This window comes from Hemiscyllium ocellatum, chromosome 1, assembly GCF_020745735.1.
Source record: "Hemiscyllium ocellatum isolate sHemOce1 chromosome 1, sHemOce1.pat.X.cur, whole genome shotgun sequence".
In the NCBI taxonomy this organism is placed as follows: Eukaryota; Metazoa; Chordata; class Chondrichthyes; order Orectolobiformes; family Hemiscylliidae; genus Hemiscyllium; species Hemiscyllium ocellatum.
In genome coordinates, this window is record NC_083401.1 from 136,107,735 (window position 1) to 136,124,515 (window position 16,781).

Below are 16,781 nucleotides of genomic sequence, written 5' to 3' on the forward strand. Positions count from 1 at the left end.
CCCCAATTGTATACTGCATTCCCTTTCACTTCTATCTTTAAGGCAGTGAATTCAATCTCCTCAGCAACCTTTACATTCTTGCTGAGCAGAAATGCAATGTACTTAGTCAGTATAGAATAAAAGTATTTTACTATAAAAGTTGTCTTGCAGCTAAATCATTCCATTCACAACAGTATGGTCTGTGACCATTCTTCACAATAGTTTACTATCTACCCAGAGAGTTGTTACAGGTTGGGTATCCTTTAACTACATATCTGAATATCAAAAAGATGTATAAACCAGTTTCTTTGAAAGCACCCCGAACATGTCAAAAAGCAATGTTTTCTCCCCCGTCCCAAAGGGCCTGAAGGAACCTGAATCCACTTATTTCCACAAACTGTAAATATTCTTCATACAAAAAACAGTTGGTCCCAAGGCTTTGTATAAAGGATTCCTGACCTGTTTTCCTGGATTAATCAAATTAATGCTTGGGCACACCAACACCTAGCTTTTTAAAGTCCTTTATACACAAAATATAAATAAAATACCTAAACTCATAGTTATATTTTACTGAGATGCAAAAATATTTTTAAAAGCTCTCAAATGCATGGTTATACCTGGCATATCTTTGTGCATAACATGATGCATGTGCATTTGGTTTAAAAATAATAGATTTATATTTTATTCATCTCCAACTTAATTACTCAGAAGATTTGCAGCATAATGAATACTTAATTGTGAAGTATAAAAATTAAAATTACCCGAAATAACGGTCAATTTTAATCTTGGACAGTTTTGCAATCTCTTGTGTTTTGTTCAAAATGTCAAAGTGGCTATGTAGTTTGATGAGCGTAAACACAAGGCTAAGTAGAAACAAATGTTTTTCATTTCAGGGAAAAAAAAATTAGCTTCATGTAAAGTATTGCACATTTCCCAGACATGCTTGCAAATGCCAATCAGTATATAAAAACACATTTTACTGTGGATTGAAATTCAAAGACATGTCAAAATCAATATGCTACAACATAATCAGAAAATGTACCAGATAAATCTAGATGAAATTAACACAATCGTTTGCAGGCAAAAATTTACAGGCAACATTGAACAATTAATGCAGAAAGTATTCCGAATCATTGAAAGGTGTCACAGGCTCATGAAATATATCTTGTTATAGAATGTCACCATCCTTTGTAACAATCACACCTTAAGCGTTCTTAATCCCATAAACCGATGCCTTCAAACCAGATTAGAAAACAGATTGTACCATGTTCAAACTATTTTGTTGAGCAAGTCAAGCTGTTGAACGAGTACAGTATCTCAGTTTCGGTACCTCACTGTGCCTTTTTTTCCCCGGCGAACATTCCAAAACATGCATTTCATATAATCTGTCCACAGTCCATGTCACACACTTTCTGAAAATTCTTCAGTTGGCAGAGATTGATTTTCCATTTGGTGATTGTTGTATTGTGGTTTACAACAAATTGAATACAGAAGTAAAAAGCACACAATAACGTACAGCCCCACGATCAGCCAAACTACAGTTCCAAAGATAACAAAACAAATTAGTCCCTTTTCCATTTTGTCAAGCTACTACTGGGACTTGAATTTAGACGAGCTGAGACAAGGAAGGATGATAAACTGACCACATGTAGTTGCATCAATAAAGTCACATTCTCCAATAGCTGTAACCAAACAGGATTTCTGCCATCTGAATTCTACAGTTGCTAGAGTTACTGTAAAAGGAAGCAGCTGTTGCAATCACCTTTAGTGGCTCAAAGTTCAGTTGAGTTTTAAATAAATATTACATTGTGACATATCCAAAAGAAATGATAAATCCTGAAACCTTTGGTCAAAAGCTTGTGAGTCGATCTCATCACCATATTATCTAATAAGTGACGTGAAACCTAGTGAGTAATTAATTAACATTCAAATGAATTGCAAATATTTGATAAAATAAAATACAAATAGTAACTATTGCCATAATAGCCCAAAGGTGTTACACTTGACTTTTAAAAATATTTCTGTTTCAACAAAGTGTTTTTGTTTCATCCATTAAATACTACACTTGGAATGTTCACCGGAAAAAAAAGGCACAGTGAGGTACCAAAACTGAGATACTGTACTCCTTCAACAACCTGACTTGCTAAACAAAACAGTTTGAATATGGTACAATCTGTTTTCTAGTCTGGTAGCGATATTCTAATGCCACAGCCATGTTTGTGGTACTATGGTATATCACCTACCGGTACAAGATCATAACTATCCTTTGCTTCCAAGGGCTCTTGTAGTGTCACAGTAGCATCCCCATGTTTGAGCCAGGAGGTCCAGGTTCAAGTCCTACGTGTGCCTTTTTTTTCCGGTGTGTAATAACATCTTTGAACAGATTGATTTGAAAATAGTTTGTTTTAGATTAATTAACTGAACTCAGCCTCTTGTATAAATTTTACTGCAGTACTCCACATTTGCCACAAAGTGGCACTGTAGCAGCACATTTGCCAGAGAATGACAGATATCTTGAGAAAGGTAGACAAGCAGAAGGCTGGAAAAAACAGCCAGCCAGGCAGCATTAGGAGGTGGAGAAGTCAACACTTCGGGTGTAACCCTTCTACTGATGCTGCCTGAGAAAGGCATGTATTAAATCCAAGCTTGGGCTACACTGTCCTATTTTAACCATGGAGTATGGGCTTTGCTCCTGCAACCACCTCTCCAAGCCAAACCCTTCTGCTTAATGACAGAGCTGAGCAACTCCTCTCAAACATATAAATAGCTGCCCCGGCTACGGAATCATTCTTACTACCACCACTTTCATTAACCTTATGGAAGGTACCAGAAGGGGGAAAGGTCAGTTGTCCATGCTGACTCCCCCTCCCCCACTCCTCTGAGGGGTTCAGTCACCATCAGATTGCCACTCTTAATACCTTTTCCTAAAACTTGTTTGGATCGCCACATTTCTGCCAGAAATTCCAAATCTGAGCTCTTGGGAAATGCAGAGCACATCTGATCTGACAGGCTTCCAGCTCAGCATGATATCAGCATTGAAGGCCAAGCAAAGCCTTGTTCTTACAGCTTGAACTGCTATGTTCCAGTGTTTAAAGGTTCTAAAGGCACTATAACTAGCTATGGAGAGACGATAAGTCTGGCAGGGCAGGGTTGAGCACAAGGGTTGCAGATGGGTAGATATAAAGGGACAGAGATCAGATAGGTGCTCAGAGTAGAGAGCAGCAATGACCTTCAAAAATTCCCAACTGCCCAGAAAATTCACTCATGGAGCGACCAAAGAAGATACTCTGTGAATAGAATTCCAGGAAATGTGAGAAGCTAGTCCACCAATCACAAGTTGTTATTCTCTTATGATTGGTCCTGATGGGCTCAGAGGAGTCACTAGCAGCTGTTGCAGGAGTAGGGGAGTCACTGGGGAATCTTTTGGGACAGGGTTTGAGGTTTAGGAGCAGATAGTTGTTTTACTGAGGCCAGGAAGGGGAGGAGCCAGGGAGCCTTTGTAATATGGGATAGGGAACCTCCTTTTGCCAAGGGTACTGTTTGGCTGCCAGATCTTTGTTTGGGGCTGTTGAAACAATGATGGAGGCTGCAGAGTTAGGGAGAGATGCAATGAAATGGACAGGCTGCAAGGGTGCTGGGTAAGAAAAGTGGGCTGAGTGAGAATGGAAAGGCAGAGAGGACCTAAGGGGGCCAGCAGGAGATGGAAAGCATGGAACGGGGCTAGGAAGAGCTGAGGAGGCCACAAAGAGAGGGAGTGGCCACAAGCTACAAGGAGGGTAGGAGGGAGAGGGAGGCTGCAAGAGAAGACAGAACCATTTCAAATGTGTTAATATAGCAGATAACTATGAGTTAGACAAACTTGAAATCACTGAGGCAGATTAATGTATAAATGAAAGTGGTATCAATAATTTAAAATGACATATGCAGCAGTTACTCTATCAGCAACTCTATGATGGATGGTATTGTAATCAAAACTGTTAAATTGTTAATATTCAATCTGGGAGTCAGGTCTGAGCTGCAGTTAAAAAAAAGTGTAGAAATTGCATGATTAAACTATTCCATTTTTAAGATTCTGTGATGAAAATACATTAGCTGTGACAATGCAAATCTGAAATTTTGTATTTAGAGTGATGGCAATTTGTGTTTAAAATGTCAGTTAATTTGAAAAAAAACATTTACTAACCTAATTTGCCTTTTGCCAAATACTGTTGTATCTAGGATATTAACATTTTCCTTACATCTTTAAGTTTCATGGAATTTACACTTACTGGGAATTTTCAAAAAATTATTTTGATACTGCTTCTGGGTGAATCTAAATACCCTGTATAACATGCATACAAACACAGATGTTTGTTATTACATGACTGAATTACCTATGAAGGAGATTGAGAGAATTGAAGTATCCTTGAAAACCAAAAGATAGCCTTTAATTCTACTCTTTAGCAGTGAGGAATTGGCATATTGTGCCCTGGTAGGGTGGGTTGGCAAAGAGAAGTCTGCTGGTGTTCAGTCGTAAGTTGTGGTGGTTGGCATAGTCTAGCTCAGAACTGGAGATGCTTTGAGGATAAACAGACCAATGTTCCTTGTAAGCTGCAGCTTGGAAGGTTTCACTCAATGTTTCTAAATGTGAAAAGGTTCTTTGAATTTATTAACTCAATTTTATTCCATTATGGGCACAGACTTTCTGAGAAATATCAAAGGAAATATTTCTAATAAATCATCATACATCCACTCATTGGTAGATAATAGGTTTCTCATGTTCTAATTTGGCCAATAAAATATAACAATGCAAAACATGACAGTAACTGCACTACATGCGTATGAATAACTATTCAGAGCCTCAGAATCCTGGCACATATTATAGAAGGCAGATTATGCCATACCACAGAATAACTACCTCTGAAACCCGCGAAGTATTCAAATCTGTATTGCAGTTTATAACTATGCTCCATTATTGCTGCAACCTTTTTGGAAATACTATCATGATGGGCCATGATTTTATCATCATTTCTATCCAAATATTTTCTTACCATAACTCATTCCTCCTAATGCGAATACAGTAACTTTTAATGGGATACAATTCCAAATGGACCAGTATACACTATAAGTCTCCTGAGTCAATGTTAACAGGGTATCATCACTTGGAAGGATCACCACAGATTTGGTTGTTGTTTTCACATTTCCTTACACACACAGAGCAGATGTCGCTGGATCGCAATTGCTAACAGCTCCCCCACATATTTTGAAAACACTCTTCCCCATGCAACGCATATTGGCATTGGAGTAACTGTGTTACTCATTGCTTTGGCTAATTCAGTCTAAATGAATGACTAAACATGAGATTTTGTTAACGTGAATATGTCAGCACCACATCAAGCACTGCAGTTTCTCATTGGACCCAACTAAGTGCATTTTAATTGCTTCAAGCCTTAGAGAAATAAAAATTCTGCACATGAATTTACCCCAGCCTCAATGTTACAATTCCATGTCAGGATGTGAAGTGGTTTAGAGGGCAATCTGTAAGTGGCCATGTTCCCATGCGTTTACTGCCCTTGTCCTGTAAGATGGTACAAGATTACGGGCTTGTAAATTGTTGTCGAAGGAGCCTGCGTAAGCTGCCGCAGTGCATTGCGTTGAAGATGCATATTGGTGCCACCTGTATCTTGGTGGAAAAGACAGTAAATGCTTGTGGATGGGGCACCAAACAAGTGGGCTTCTTTATCCTAGATAAGGTGAAGCTTCTTGAGTGATGATGGAGTTGCACACATCCAAGCAAGTAGGCAGTGTTTCATCACACTCATGACTTGTACCGAGGTAGGCAGTCAGGAGGTGAGTTACAAGCTGTAGGATTCCTTATCTTAGTTTGCTTTTTTAGCCACATTTTCATTTCTCACGTTATGAAAGTGGTTAGGTCAACAATGCAGCAGCTGAAAATAGTTCTGCCTTGGGCACTATTTGCATGAAATCTTGCAGAGATGTTTGACCTCCAATGACAAGGGCCACTCGATAGCATTATCAAATGACCCTTTCTATTACTTTGTCAATGGCGGAGTAGACTGATTGGTTACTAATTCAATGGGTTAAATTTGTCCTGCTTCCTGTGGACTGAAGATAGCTCAGAAATATTCCACATTGCTGGGTGGATGCCAGCATTGTAGCAGTATTGGAAGAGTACAGGGTGCAGTTCGTTCTGGAGCACTACCCTTCACTACTATTTTGGAATATTGTCAGGACCCATAGCCAATGAGTATCCAATGCATTCAGCTCCTTCTTGATATCACATGGAGAGAATCAAAATCACTATAATTAGAATCCGTGACCTCAGGAGAAGGCAGAGATGGATCAGATACATGGTACTTCTGGTTGAAGGAAGATACAAATGCTTCAGCCTCATTTTCAGCACTGAAGTGCTGGGCTCCCCCACTATTAAGGATGGGTATATTGGTGAATCCTCCTCCTGTTAGTTTAGTTATTCTCCACCATTCATGACTGGATGTGGCAGAACTGCTGCTCTTAGATCTGATTCGTTGGTTGCTACATCACTTACATCTGTACTGAATGCTGCTTGTGCTGTTTGGTGTGTAAGTAATTCTGTGTTGTAGCTTCACCAAGAATGTCCTAATTTTTAGGTGTGCCCAGTGCTGTTCTTGACATGCTTTCCTGCACCATTCACATAACTAGCTCTGGGTCCATCAATTTGATGGGGTTAATGGGTGGATTGGGGAGAATATACTGGTCTGTGACATTACAGTGTGTCTGCTGCTGTTGATAATAAGACCATAAGATTTAGGAACAGAATTAGTTCATTTGGCCCATCGAGTCTGCTCTGTCATTTGATCATGTCAAGAAAAATAAAACAAGTTATCTACTTTGGTTAAAAAATAGACTTTTTCCTATCAATGCCAGTTTGTAAAGTTTTTAAACTTTAAAGGGAACAGAGTATCCATGGGTTACAGAAAGTTAACATACAGCAACAGCAAGCGATTAAGGCAAATGGAATGTTGGTCTTTACTCCAGGAGAATTTGAGTAGAGAAGTAAATGTTCTATAGAACCTTGGTTAGACCTCATCTGAAATACTGTGTGCAGTTTTGGTAGCTTTAGAAGGAACAACAAACTTGACATGGAGGAAATGCAACAAAAGTTCATTAAACTAATCCCTGGGATGGGAGAAATGTTATACAAGCAAAGATGAACTAAACTGGTCTATATTCTATGAAGTTTGGAAGAATGTCAGGTGCTCACATTCAAAAACATAAAATTCTCACAGGCTGCTACAGGACAGATTTGTAAAGGATGTTCACCTGGGTGGGAGTTATAAAACCCTTGAATAATGAGCAAGCAATTCAAGATTGAATGCACAAGACTTTTTTTCATTCAGAGGATGGTAACTCTTTGGAATTCTCTTCCCCAAAGGGCTGTGAAGACTCAGTCACTGAAAAGGTTTGTTCAAGATTGAGTTTGCCAGAATTCTACATATTGAAAGCATCAAGAGATCAAGGGATAGTGCAGGAAAATATTGTGGAAGCGGCTAAGTCCCAATAACACTGAATTCTGGAGTTGGCTCAAAGGCCTACTCCTGCTCCTGTTTCTCTTCATTTTTCTTACAGAAAGGAAGTCTAACAGCATCAAGTTAAGAGGTAGAATTGAATATTGGGGAAGGATCAGGCAGAACCCTGGAGGCAAAATTATTTCTGAAGCTCTAAAAGGAAGAAGAATGTAGGGAAAAAAATGATATTTTAACAAAAAGTCTTGCTATCTAAATATTTGATTACATTTTGTTCTACGCATTTATCATGCCATGAGTTGCAAAGCTAGCCATACACAGACAGCAAATCAAATTTATACATCTCAGTTTTCACTTACCATACATTTCTATGAATAATTAGTGATACTCAAGATCTGCTTTTATCTACTGATACACAAGACTAATTCCCATGAAGTGGTATTTTAGGGACATCAAACAATAAATCATCCCAATTTATTTCCTTTAGAACAAAACTGTCTAATAATACAGCTAAGACCGTGTCTAAGTCTATAATGTGTTTAGTGAGATTTAACCTGAGATGAAGACAATTTCATATGTTACATATGTGTATTCAAAACAACATTAATTTTAGAGCAGAAATTCAAAAATGCAAATGTATGCAACTGTAAACATTGGTGTACTGGATTCATTAGTATTGTTCCACACTACTTGGGAAGTAGATTGCAGTAAACAAAACATAAAAGATACAGTAACTAATTATTCAAAAATACTTAAGGATAGATGTTGAATCTGATTACTGAATTCACCCGATTTATTTGAATTTTTTCTAAAATTCTAGTTGTTTAGTTTTTATAATCAAATTAATTCCTGTAAAATATGAGTTACATCAACCAAGCTATTTAACAGTACAATATTATACTAAAATACATGCTGCAAGTATTTAAAGCAGAGTATGTTACACAAGATTGAAAAAACTAAATTAAAGGAGCATTTTGACAAGTTGAATATGTTGCAACTGGATGAACAGGCTTGACAGACAGGTTTTACATTTGTCAGTAATATGTTTTCAATCACGAAAATAATGGGTTTACAAATTTTAAATGCTAAGTATAAGAAGTCTTTGCTGTTTTAATAGAACTTACCGTCCCAACTTTAGTTAGAATGTAACAGTCACGCTCCACCAGGTATTCATGGCCAGTTTTAAATATTTCTATCATTTCAGGGATATTTAGTCCAACAGAGCCTGGAAAACAAAAATGATCAAACACACAAAAGAGGCCTTCAAAGAATCAGTGAGGCTGGATTTTTTTGAATGACAATTTTACATCACTACTCTGCCCCTTTTTTTAACAAAAGGAGAGCACTCCTTCATTTCTGACAGGGGATTATGATCATGGCTCCTTCAGAAATAAGGAGCCATACTTCCATTTTGACAGATTTATCATAGTGCAGAAGGATCCAGGGAAGGCAAAACACAACCCTTTTTCACATGATATTTGCTGTATTTTGAATGTAAAAGCTCAGAGTTACAGTCATTTTGGCAGTTGTAGTACAGAAAGTGTAAAGTTAGGGTGCTGAGATGGTAGGTACCAGATGGGTAGGGGATTAGACTGCTAGATGGGTAAGGACGAGAGTGCCAGGTGTTAAGATTCCAAGTGAGTAGTGGATAGGGTCACTGTGGAACAAGTTATCAAGTGTGTAGGTTACCAGGGGTACAAGGTTCTGTTGAACATTCACAGGACTCAAAATGTTAACTGTTTTATCTCCACAGATTTGATTTATCATTGTCACATGTACCAAGAGATAGTGAAAAGAATTGTATTGCATACTACCCAGGCAAATCATACAACCTTATATAAATACATCAGAGTAATGGAAAAGAATGCAGAATAAAGTGTTACAGCTACAGAGATGGTACAGAAAAAGATCAACATTAACATATGTGCGGCCCATTCAAAAGTCTGATAACAGTGGGGAAGAAGCTGGTCTGGAAATGTTTGTCTGCATTTTTTTCAAACTTTTGTATCTTTTGCCTGACAAGAGAGGGTAGAAGAGAGAAGAACTGAGCAGTAGGGTTTAAATTATATTGGCTGCTTTCCCAAAACAACATGAAGTATAGACGGAGTTAATGGATCAGGCAGATCATTGACATACCAAGCTGTATTACAACTGGATAGGATGTTTTCTATGGTGCATCTACAAAAATTGCTAACAGTCATTCTGAGGAAGGCGAGTGCATTGGGTGTTTTCTTGATTGCAGCATCGACGTGGAGCAGGACAGATTGTTGGCGATATTTACTCCTCAGAGATTGGAGCTCTCGAGCATCTCCATGTCCATACCATTAATACAAAGCGAGGCAGGTCCTCCACTCTATTTCCTGAAGTTGATGACCAGCTCCTTCATTTTTCTGACACCGAGGGAGAAATTCTGGTCTTCACACCAGATGCATCTCATGTTATCAGACCTGCTGAGTTTTTTCAGCATTTCCTATTATTGTTTATTTCAGATCTCCAGCATCTGCAGTTCTTGGTTTTATTATGCAAAAGTAAATGATGCAGTGTTGTTAATACGTCAGGATGGGTGGGAGATATCAGGTTCATTTGCAGGGTTGGTTGTGATTCTCAGGCCAATATTGCATTTGATCAATAAGTGTGGATTAAAAACATGTCAAACTTGCCATAACAAGTTTAAATGGGAGAGACATGAAAGTTGTGCTGGAGATTACAAGATAATTATGTTTTAAAATGTACCAATTTAAAGGTAAAATTGGGATTTTCAAAATCATCCCAGCTCAGGATGTTTGTAGTCTGGTTGCCTTGGGAGTGAAACTTGAACAAGAAATCTGTTGAAATCAAGTTTCAGTTTGGTCACCTTTTCTATAATAATTATAGTAAGCTTTTGAGAGAGACAGCAATAGAAACAAAAAAGGCAGGTAATGCTGTGAAGAAACAGGATGCTTGTAGGAGTTTGCTTTCTGTTTGAAAGAGAATAGAACAAACTGGACATTTGGACATTTAAGGAACAAGGAATGTAGAGATGGGCCTTACTGGTAGAAGTTGAATCTAAGTTGTTCAGGCTGAGTGCAGTGACTTTTAAAGGACACTGCAAGTTGCAATCAAACACAGCAGGAAAGTGAGTCTCCTAGAGAGCTAGGATTAACATTGTACTTAATCATAGTTACACAGCATGGATATAGATCCTTTGGTCCAAATTGTTCACGCAAACCAAATATCTGAATGGATCTACTCCCATTTGCCAGTATTTGGCCAATACTGTATCCCTCTAAAGCTTTCCTTTTCATGTAGCCATCCAGATCCCTTTTTTTTGTAAATATATTTATTAGCAATTTTATTTTCATTTTACAAACATAAAAAATTACTGAAAAATACAAACAAGTACCAGTATAATAAAAAGAAAAAAAAACACAAATTACAATACAACTACTGTCTCCTAACTATTACACTACCCTCTAATACAAAACAAACCCTAAGACTGTGCAAAGAAACACCAAAAAAAAGCAAAACAAACCCACAAAATACAGAACAGCTACATTCGGCACAAAGCTCCCAAACAAAGGAACGGGAGCATTGTATATACACCCGTATTAACTCAGGAGACCCCCTCCAGGGACCAGAGCTGACAAATCTAACCATCCTGGTTAAATAAATGCCCTAGTTAAGACAACTGACAAATCTATTTCCAAATAACTCAAGTAGGGCTGCCATGTCTTATAAAAATGGTCTGTTGTGTGGTATACCATGTTCATAAAAAAGTCCAATGGAATGTGCTCCATAATTAATTTCTGCCATCCCAGCAAGCCCAGCGGGTTCTCAGACACCCAATTCATCAGAATATTCTTCTGTGCACAGTATGCAAGAATATTAAATAGTTTCTTCTCATGTCCGTCTAAAGATGGTAAATTCGGTAGACCTAAGAGGAGAGATATCGGGTCTACTTTGGCTTCAGTCCTCAATACCCTCCCTATCTCTCCCGCCACAGCGCTCCAGTAAACACGAAGCCTGTGGCATGTCCAGAAGCAATGGGTAAGAGTACCTACATTTATTTTACATTTGGGGCACACTGAAAATGCCCCTTTTTTAAACTTCGCCAAACGGTCTGGTGCCAGATGAGCCCTGTGCAGAACTTTATTTGCATAGCACATGTCCTATGAAAGATGGAGATCTTTCGAGTATTCTCCCATATTTCAGAAGAGATCGCCACTCCTAGCTCTTGCTCCCAGAGCTCACGTGACCGGTTAATATCCGGCAAGGCCCTGCTACCCAGCAGGCAACAGAGGCACTAACCGAAAGGGTGCTTGTGGAACATAGCAATGTCTCTGTATTGGGCTTACAGGGCTGAGTGAGAAGCGCAGTCTTCTTCTGGATGAAATCCCTAACCTGAATAAAACAAACTGGGTAACCCATATTAGCAGCTCATGTTGCTCAAAATACATCATAACCTCCCCCTCAAACAAGTCTCCCAAACTAGAAACTCCTCTTGCTGCCCATAGTTTGACCCCGAGTCCATCATCCTGGTCGGCACCCTGGCATGCCAACTAGAGGTGTGAGTGACGAAGTCTTGGATAAACAACCCTCACTCTGACGCATCGCCCTCTGCCTTGACTGTACTAATGACAATGGGGTTCCAGCAGTGGTCCATAACTGTCCTCAACTTATCCATGAACAACAGGTTAATAAGAGGGCACTTTGCTTGGGAGACCTCAATATCCAACCATATTGAGTTGAGTTTGGATCGTTACCTACCCAATCGCAGACAAAGGACAGCAGGAAACTCAATTGATATCTCCTGAGGTCTGGGAAATCACCTCCTCCCCCTCCTTGAGGCAACTGCAATTTAATAAGTTTGATGAGGGGCCGCCCACGATGCCAGACAAAGGAACCAAATGACTCCATAAGCTTCCTCAGCATTGACCTGGGAAACATTACAGGGCGCATACGAATGGGATAAAGCAAACGAGGAAGAACATTCATCTTAATGAGAGATATATCGGCCCAGCCATGGAATTGGAAGAGCCTCCCATCTCTGGAGATCTCGCCTAATACTGTTGAGCAAGTGGGCAAAGTGAGTCCGAAACAACAGATCAAACTTGGGGGTAAAAAAATGCCTAGGTATCGGAACCCTGCCCGTGACCACTTAAAACGGAGCTTCAACTTCTGGCACATCCTTAAGATTCCCCAAAGGCACAGCCTCCGATTTTGCAAAGTTAATCTTATATCCTGAAATAGCCCCAAATGAATTGATACATTGTATCAAATGGGGTACTGAGGTCATCGGGTTCGATAAAAACAGAAGGACATCATCTGCGCACAGAGTAATCTTGTGTGCCCTCGATCTGCAGCGGTTATGTGGACGTTCTGACAAATGGCCTCTGCCAGTGGCTCTATCATCAACGTAAACAGAAACGGTGAGAGGGGGAAGCCTTGCCGACTACCCCTACCAATCGTAAAATTCCCAGACTTCACCGCATTGGTGATGACCGTGGCCAGAGGGTGGCGATATAAAACCTCCGCCCACTGAGCAAAGACTCCACTCAACCCAAACTGTTCTAAGACATAAAAAAGTTACAGCCATTCCACCTGGTCAAATGCTTTCTCTACATCTAAGGAAATCATCAACCCCTGAATCGATTGTTGCTGACAAACTTGGACCACATTCAGCAACCTTCTAATATTATTAGAGGACCTACGGCCCCTTATAAAGCCTGCCTGGTCCTCTTTAATAATATGGGGCAATACCCTTTCCAATCTCAGTGCCAGGATCTTGAAATCTGAATTTAACAGAGAGACGGGCCTTTATGAAGGACAATCCTCAGAAACCTTCCCCTTCTTAAGTGTTAAGAAAATATTAGCTTCTCTCAAAGATGGTGGTAGGCATTCATGCACATAGGAGTGATTGGATATCTCCAACGTCAGCCCTGACAAAATCCCTATGAACTCCTGACAAAACTCACCTGGAAGACCGTCAGAGCCAGGGGCTTTCCCACTCTGAAGTTGCCTAGCTGCCTCCTGTATTTCCTGAACTGTCAAGGGGGCATTAAGGAGAGAGGTATGTTCCAGGGTTACCCCCGGGAGATCCAGGTTCTTAAAAAAGGTCTCTATTTCAGTCCTCCTGTCTTCGCAACCTTCAGACCAATACAATTCAGAGTAAAAGCTCCGAAAAGCCTCATTAATCTTTTTAGCATCGTATGTAAGGATCCTGGCGCTGTCTCTGATTGCAGTAATGGATTGGGAAACACGCTTTGTCCTAGTCAGATATGTTAAATACTTCCCTGGCCTATCCCCATATTCGAACAGCCTTTGTCTAGCAAAAGCAAGTTCTTTGTTTGCGTTTTGTGTTAGTATTGAATTCCAGGCAGCCCGAAGGGCCATGATCTGCTGTAGCTTATTCACCGAAGGCTGCGCAAAATGTCCTGCCTCCGTGGCTTTCAACCACGTCTCGTGTGGAGATGTTCCTCCTTCTGCCATTTCCGGCTAGCCAAATAGGAAATAGCTAATCCCCTAGCAAAGGCCTTAACAGTTTCCCATAGCATAGATGGACTACCAGCTGTGCCTGAGTTGATAATCAAGAATTCCTGAAACTCCTTCAAAAAGTATTCCACAAATTTGGAATCCTCAAGGAGAAAAGGGTCCAATCGCCAGTACTGCAAACCTAACCCCTCACTCTTGGCCTTAACCTCCAAATGTACTGCTGGGTGATCAGAGATAGCTATATTCCCAATTTACAACCCATAATCGAATCCAGAAGGGCCGATGGAGCCAGAAAGAGGTCAATCCTCGTGTGACATTTATGTGGGTTTGAAAAAAAGGTGAAGTCTCTGCCAGTAGCCCCAACTCCTCGCATAAGTCAACCATCTGCTTAGCCTGTGAAGAAATAGTTGGGGGGCCCACGAGGCATCCCGTCTACTGTCGGATCCAAAAGATAATTAAAATCCCCCCTATAATAATGTGCTGTGTTCCAAAAGCACTCAACTTAGAGAAAGCACAAATCAAAAATTTGAGGGGTGCGCTGGAGGACAGTAGACATTTCAATAGCCATATTCCTCCTCATGTATCAGGGTTTTAAGTATCACAAACTGTCCCTGCTCATCTTTGACCTGCTCTAATAATGTGAACGCAAGATTTTTCTGGATAAGTACTGCCACTCACCTACTTTTAGTAGTAAAGGATGAAAAGAATACCTGGTCATAACCTCCCTCTTGTAATTTTAGGTGTTCAAAATGGGTTTCCTGCAACAAAGTGATATCACAACCCTTTCCCTCTTAAGGCTGGAAAGCACTATTTTCTTTTCAACAGGCAAAGGGCTTCCCTTGCTTTTCCAGGTGCACCATTTAATAAGACACTTAGCCATATCCCCTTTCAGACACCCTTGAACCCCTAGAAGGGAGAACTCTGCTTATAAATTGCCGAGCATAAGTAAGTAAAGACTCATAGAATGGAAAAACTATATATACAAAAACTACTCTATTGTGATTATAAACAACTATTACTACCAAAAAACTACAAAGAAAACCAACAATAAAACTTTGAAAGGAAGACTCTTCCCCCTGCCCATAGGGAGCACTCAGCCAACCCATTCCCTCCTTCACAGCTCCTTCAAACCCGGACTGTGCCCTAGTCTTAGGCTAGAAAAAAAAACAAGAGAGGATCCTTAAATCAACAGAAAAAAAAGACAAAGTCAGGATGAGCACTCCACCCATCCCTGGCTTCATGTCACCCCTACTTGTGACTAAGAGAAGCAAAACAAAGAAAAAATAGGGGGAGAGACAACAAAGAACACCCACAAAATTTCCAATCAGAAAATCCAGTTATTAAAAAAAGGAACAACCTATTCTAAAGTCTTTTCCGCCCTTTCCAAAAAGGAATTAGGGAGAAAGAAAGAAATTAAAAAAAGGGAAAACATGGGGAAAGATAGAAAAGAGAACAAACACTAACCATATTCTTCAGGCCAATCCATCTATTTTAAAGTGTCCACAAAGTTTTGAGTTTCATCCGCTGAGTCAAATGTATAAACCGAGTCCTCATGGCTGAAATGAAGTACTGTGGGGTATCTCATGGAGTACTGGATACCCAGGTTCCTCAGCCTCTTTTTAGCTTCATTGAAGGACTTCCTCTTTCGAATTACAGCTGCAGAGAAATCCTGGAAAAACATGATTTTTGACTCCTTGTACAGCAGTGCCTGCGGATCATTTCCCAGGGATCTAGAAGCTTCTATGACTTTTTGCTTGTCCTTATATGAATGGAAGTGCACTAGGACCGAGCAGGGGTGTGGCACTGGGCCTGACCTGTGCACTGTAACCTGATAAAGCCCTTTCAATCTAAAGCCTGCTGGACTCGACGACGTGATAGCCCAAAAACTTTAGCAGCCAGCTTTCAAATAAGCTGACTGGCTGCTCACCTTCAGGAAGCCCGACAATTCAGAGATTTATCCTCCAACCTCAATTTTTGAGGTCATCGACATGGTCTCACAAGGCCCGCACCTCTCGCTCCAGCACCTGGATCCGACTGGATGAGGACTCCGTTGCAGCATCCAAGGCCTTAGTTCGACCCTCCACCTCCTCCAGCCTCTCCCCAAGGCCCTGGATCTCCTGCTCATGCTTCTGCAGCATAGATGCGATAGATTGGACCTGGGCATGAATCTCCCTACAGATTTCCTCAATCGCAGCGCCAACCTTCAAGTCTCTCCATCGCCGCTGCCAATTCCTCAGAGTCTGTTAGTTGCCCGGGGTGTTCAGGAGAGGCTGCTGCTGCTGCAGTCTCTGTTATGCCTTGTGCTGCAGGGGACTTTCCTCCCTGCTGCTGTTTGCTCGCTCCTTTTCCCTTTGGTATCCTCTCCACTCCCAAATATTAAAAAATGTGTTCTGCAAGGTTTTAAACTCATAATTCCATCACATAAGTTGGCCAGGGATGGCAGAAAACACCGGTATGCCTTGGCTGTTAGGCAGACCTGAGCACAGCAGTTCCGCAGAATTGCCGCCATCTTGCTGAGCCCCCAGATGCCTTTTAAATGTTGCGATTATACCTGCCCCCACCACTTCCACTGGAAGCTCATTCCATATGCTCACACCTTATGCATGAAAAGTAGTCCCTGAAGTCCCTTTTAAATCTTTCCCCTCTCACCTTAACCCTCCGTCGTCTAGTTTTGGATTCCCGTTTCCTGAGAAAAATGCCTTGGCTGCTGATGATTTTATAAACTTCTATAAGGTCACCCCTCAGTCTCTGATACTCTAAGGAAAAAAGCCCCAGCCTATTCAACCTCTTCCAATAGCTCAAATCCTCCAATCCTGGCAAAATCCT

The 16,781-nt window shown here is 40.5% G+C and overlaps 1 protein-coding gene across 2 annotated transcripts in view; it reads right to left on the reverse strand.

The window, feature by feature from the left end:
• Positions 1-16,781, reverse strand: part of mrpl1 (mitochondrial ribosomal protein L1) — a 75,734-nt gene that overhangs the window by 17,356 nt on the left and 41,597 nt on the right. Inside the window, exons 7-8 of one of the 2 annotated variants that reach the window (XR_009645185.1) lie at positions 8,609-8,709; positions 2,223-2,352 (exon numbers count right to left, since the gene is read on the reverse strand). Coding sequence is in view for 1 of the 2 variants with exons in the window: in XM_060832221.1 (XP_060688204.1) it covers positions 8,609-8,709 (101 nt within the window). In the remaining variant the exon portion in view is untranslated. The remainder of the gene's footprint in view (positions 1-2,222; positions 2,353-8,608; positions 8,710-16,781) is intronic. The other variant, XM_060832221.1, reaches the window with a different exon arrangement.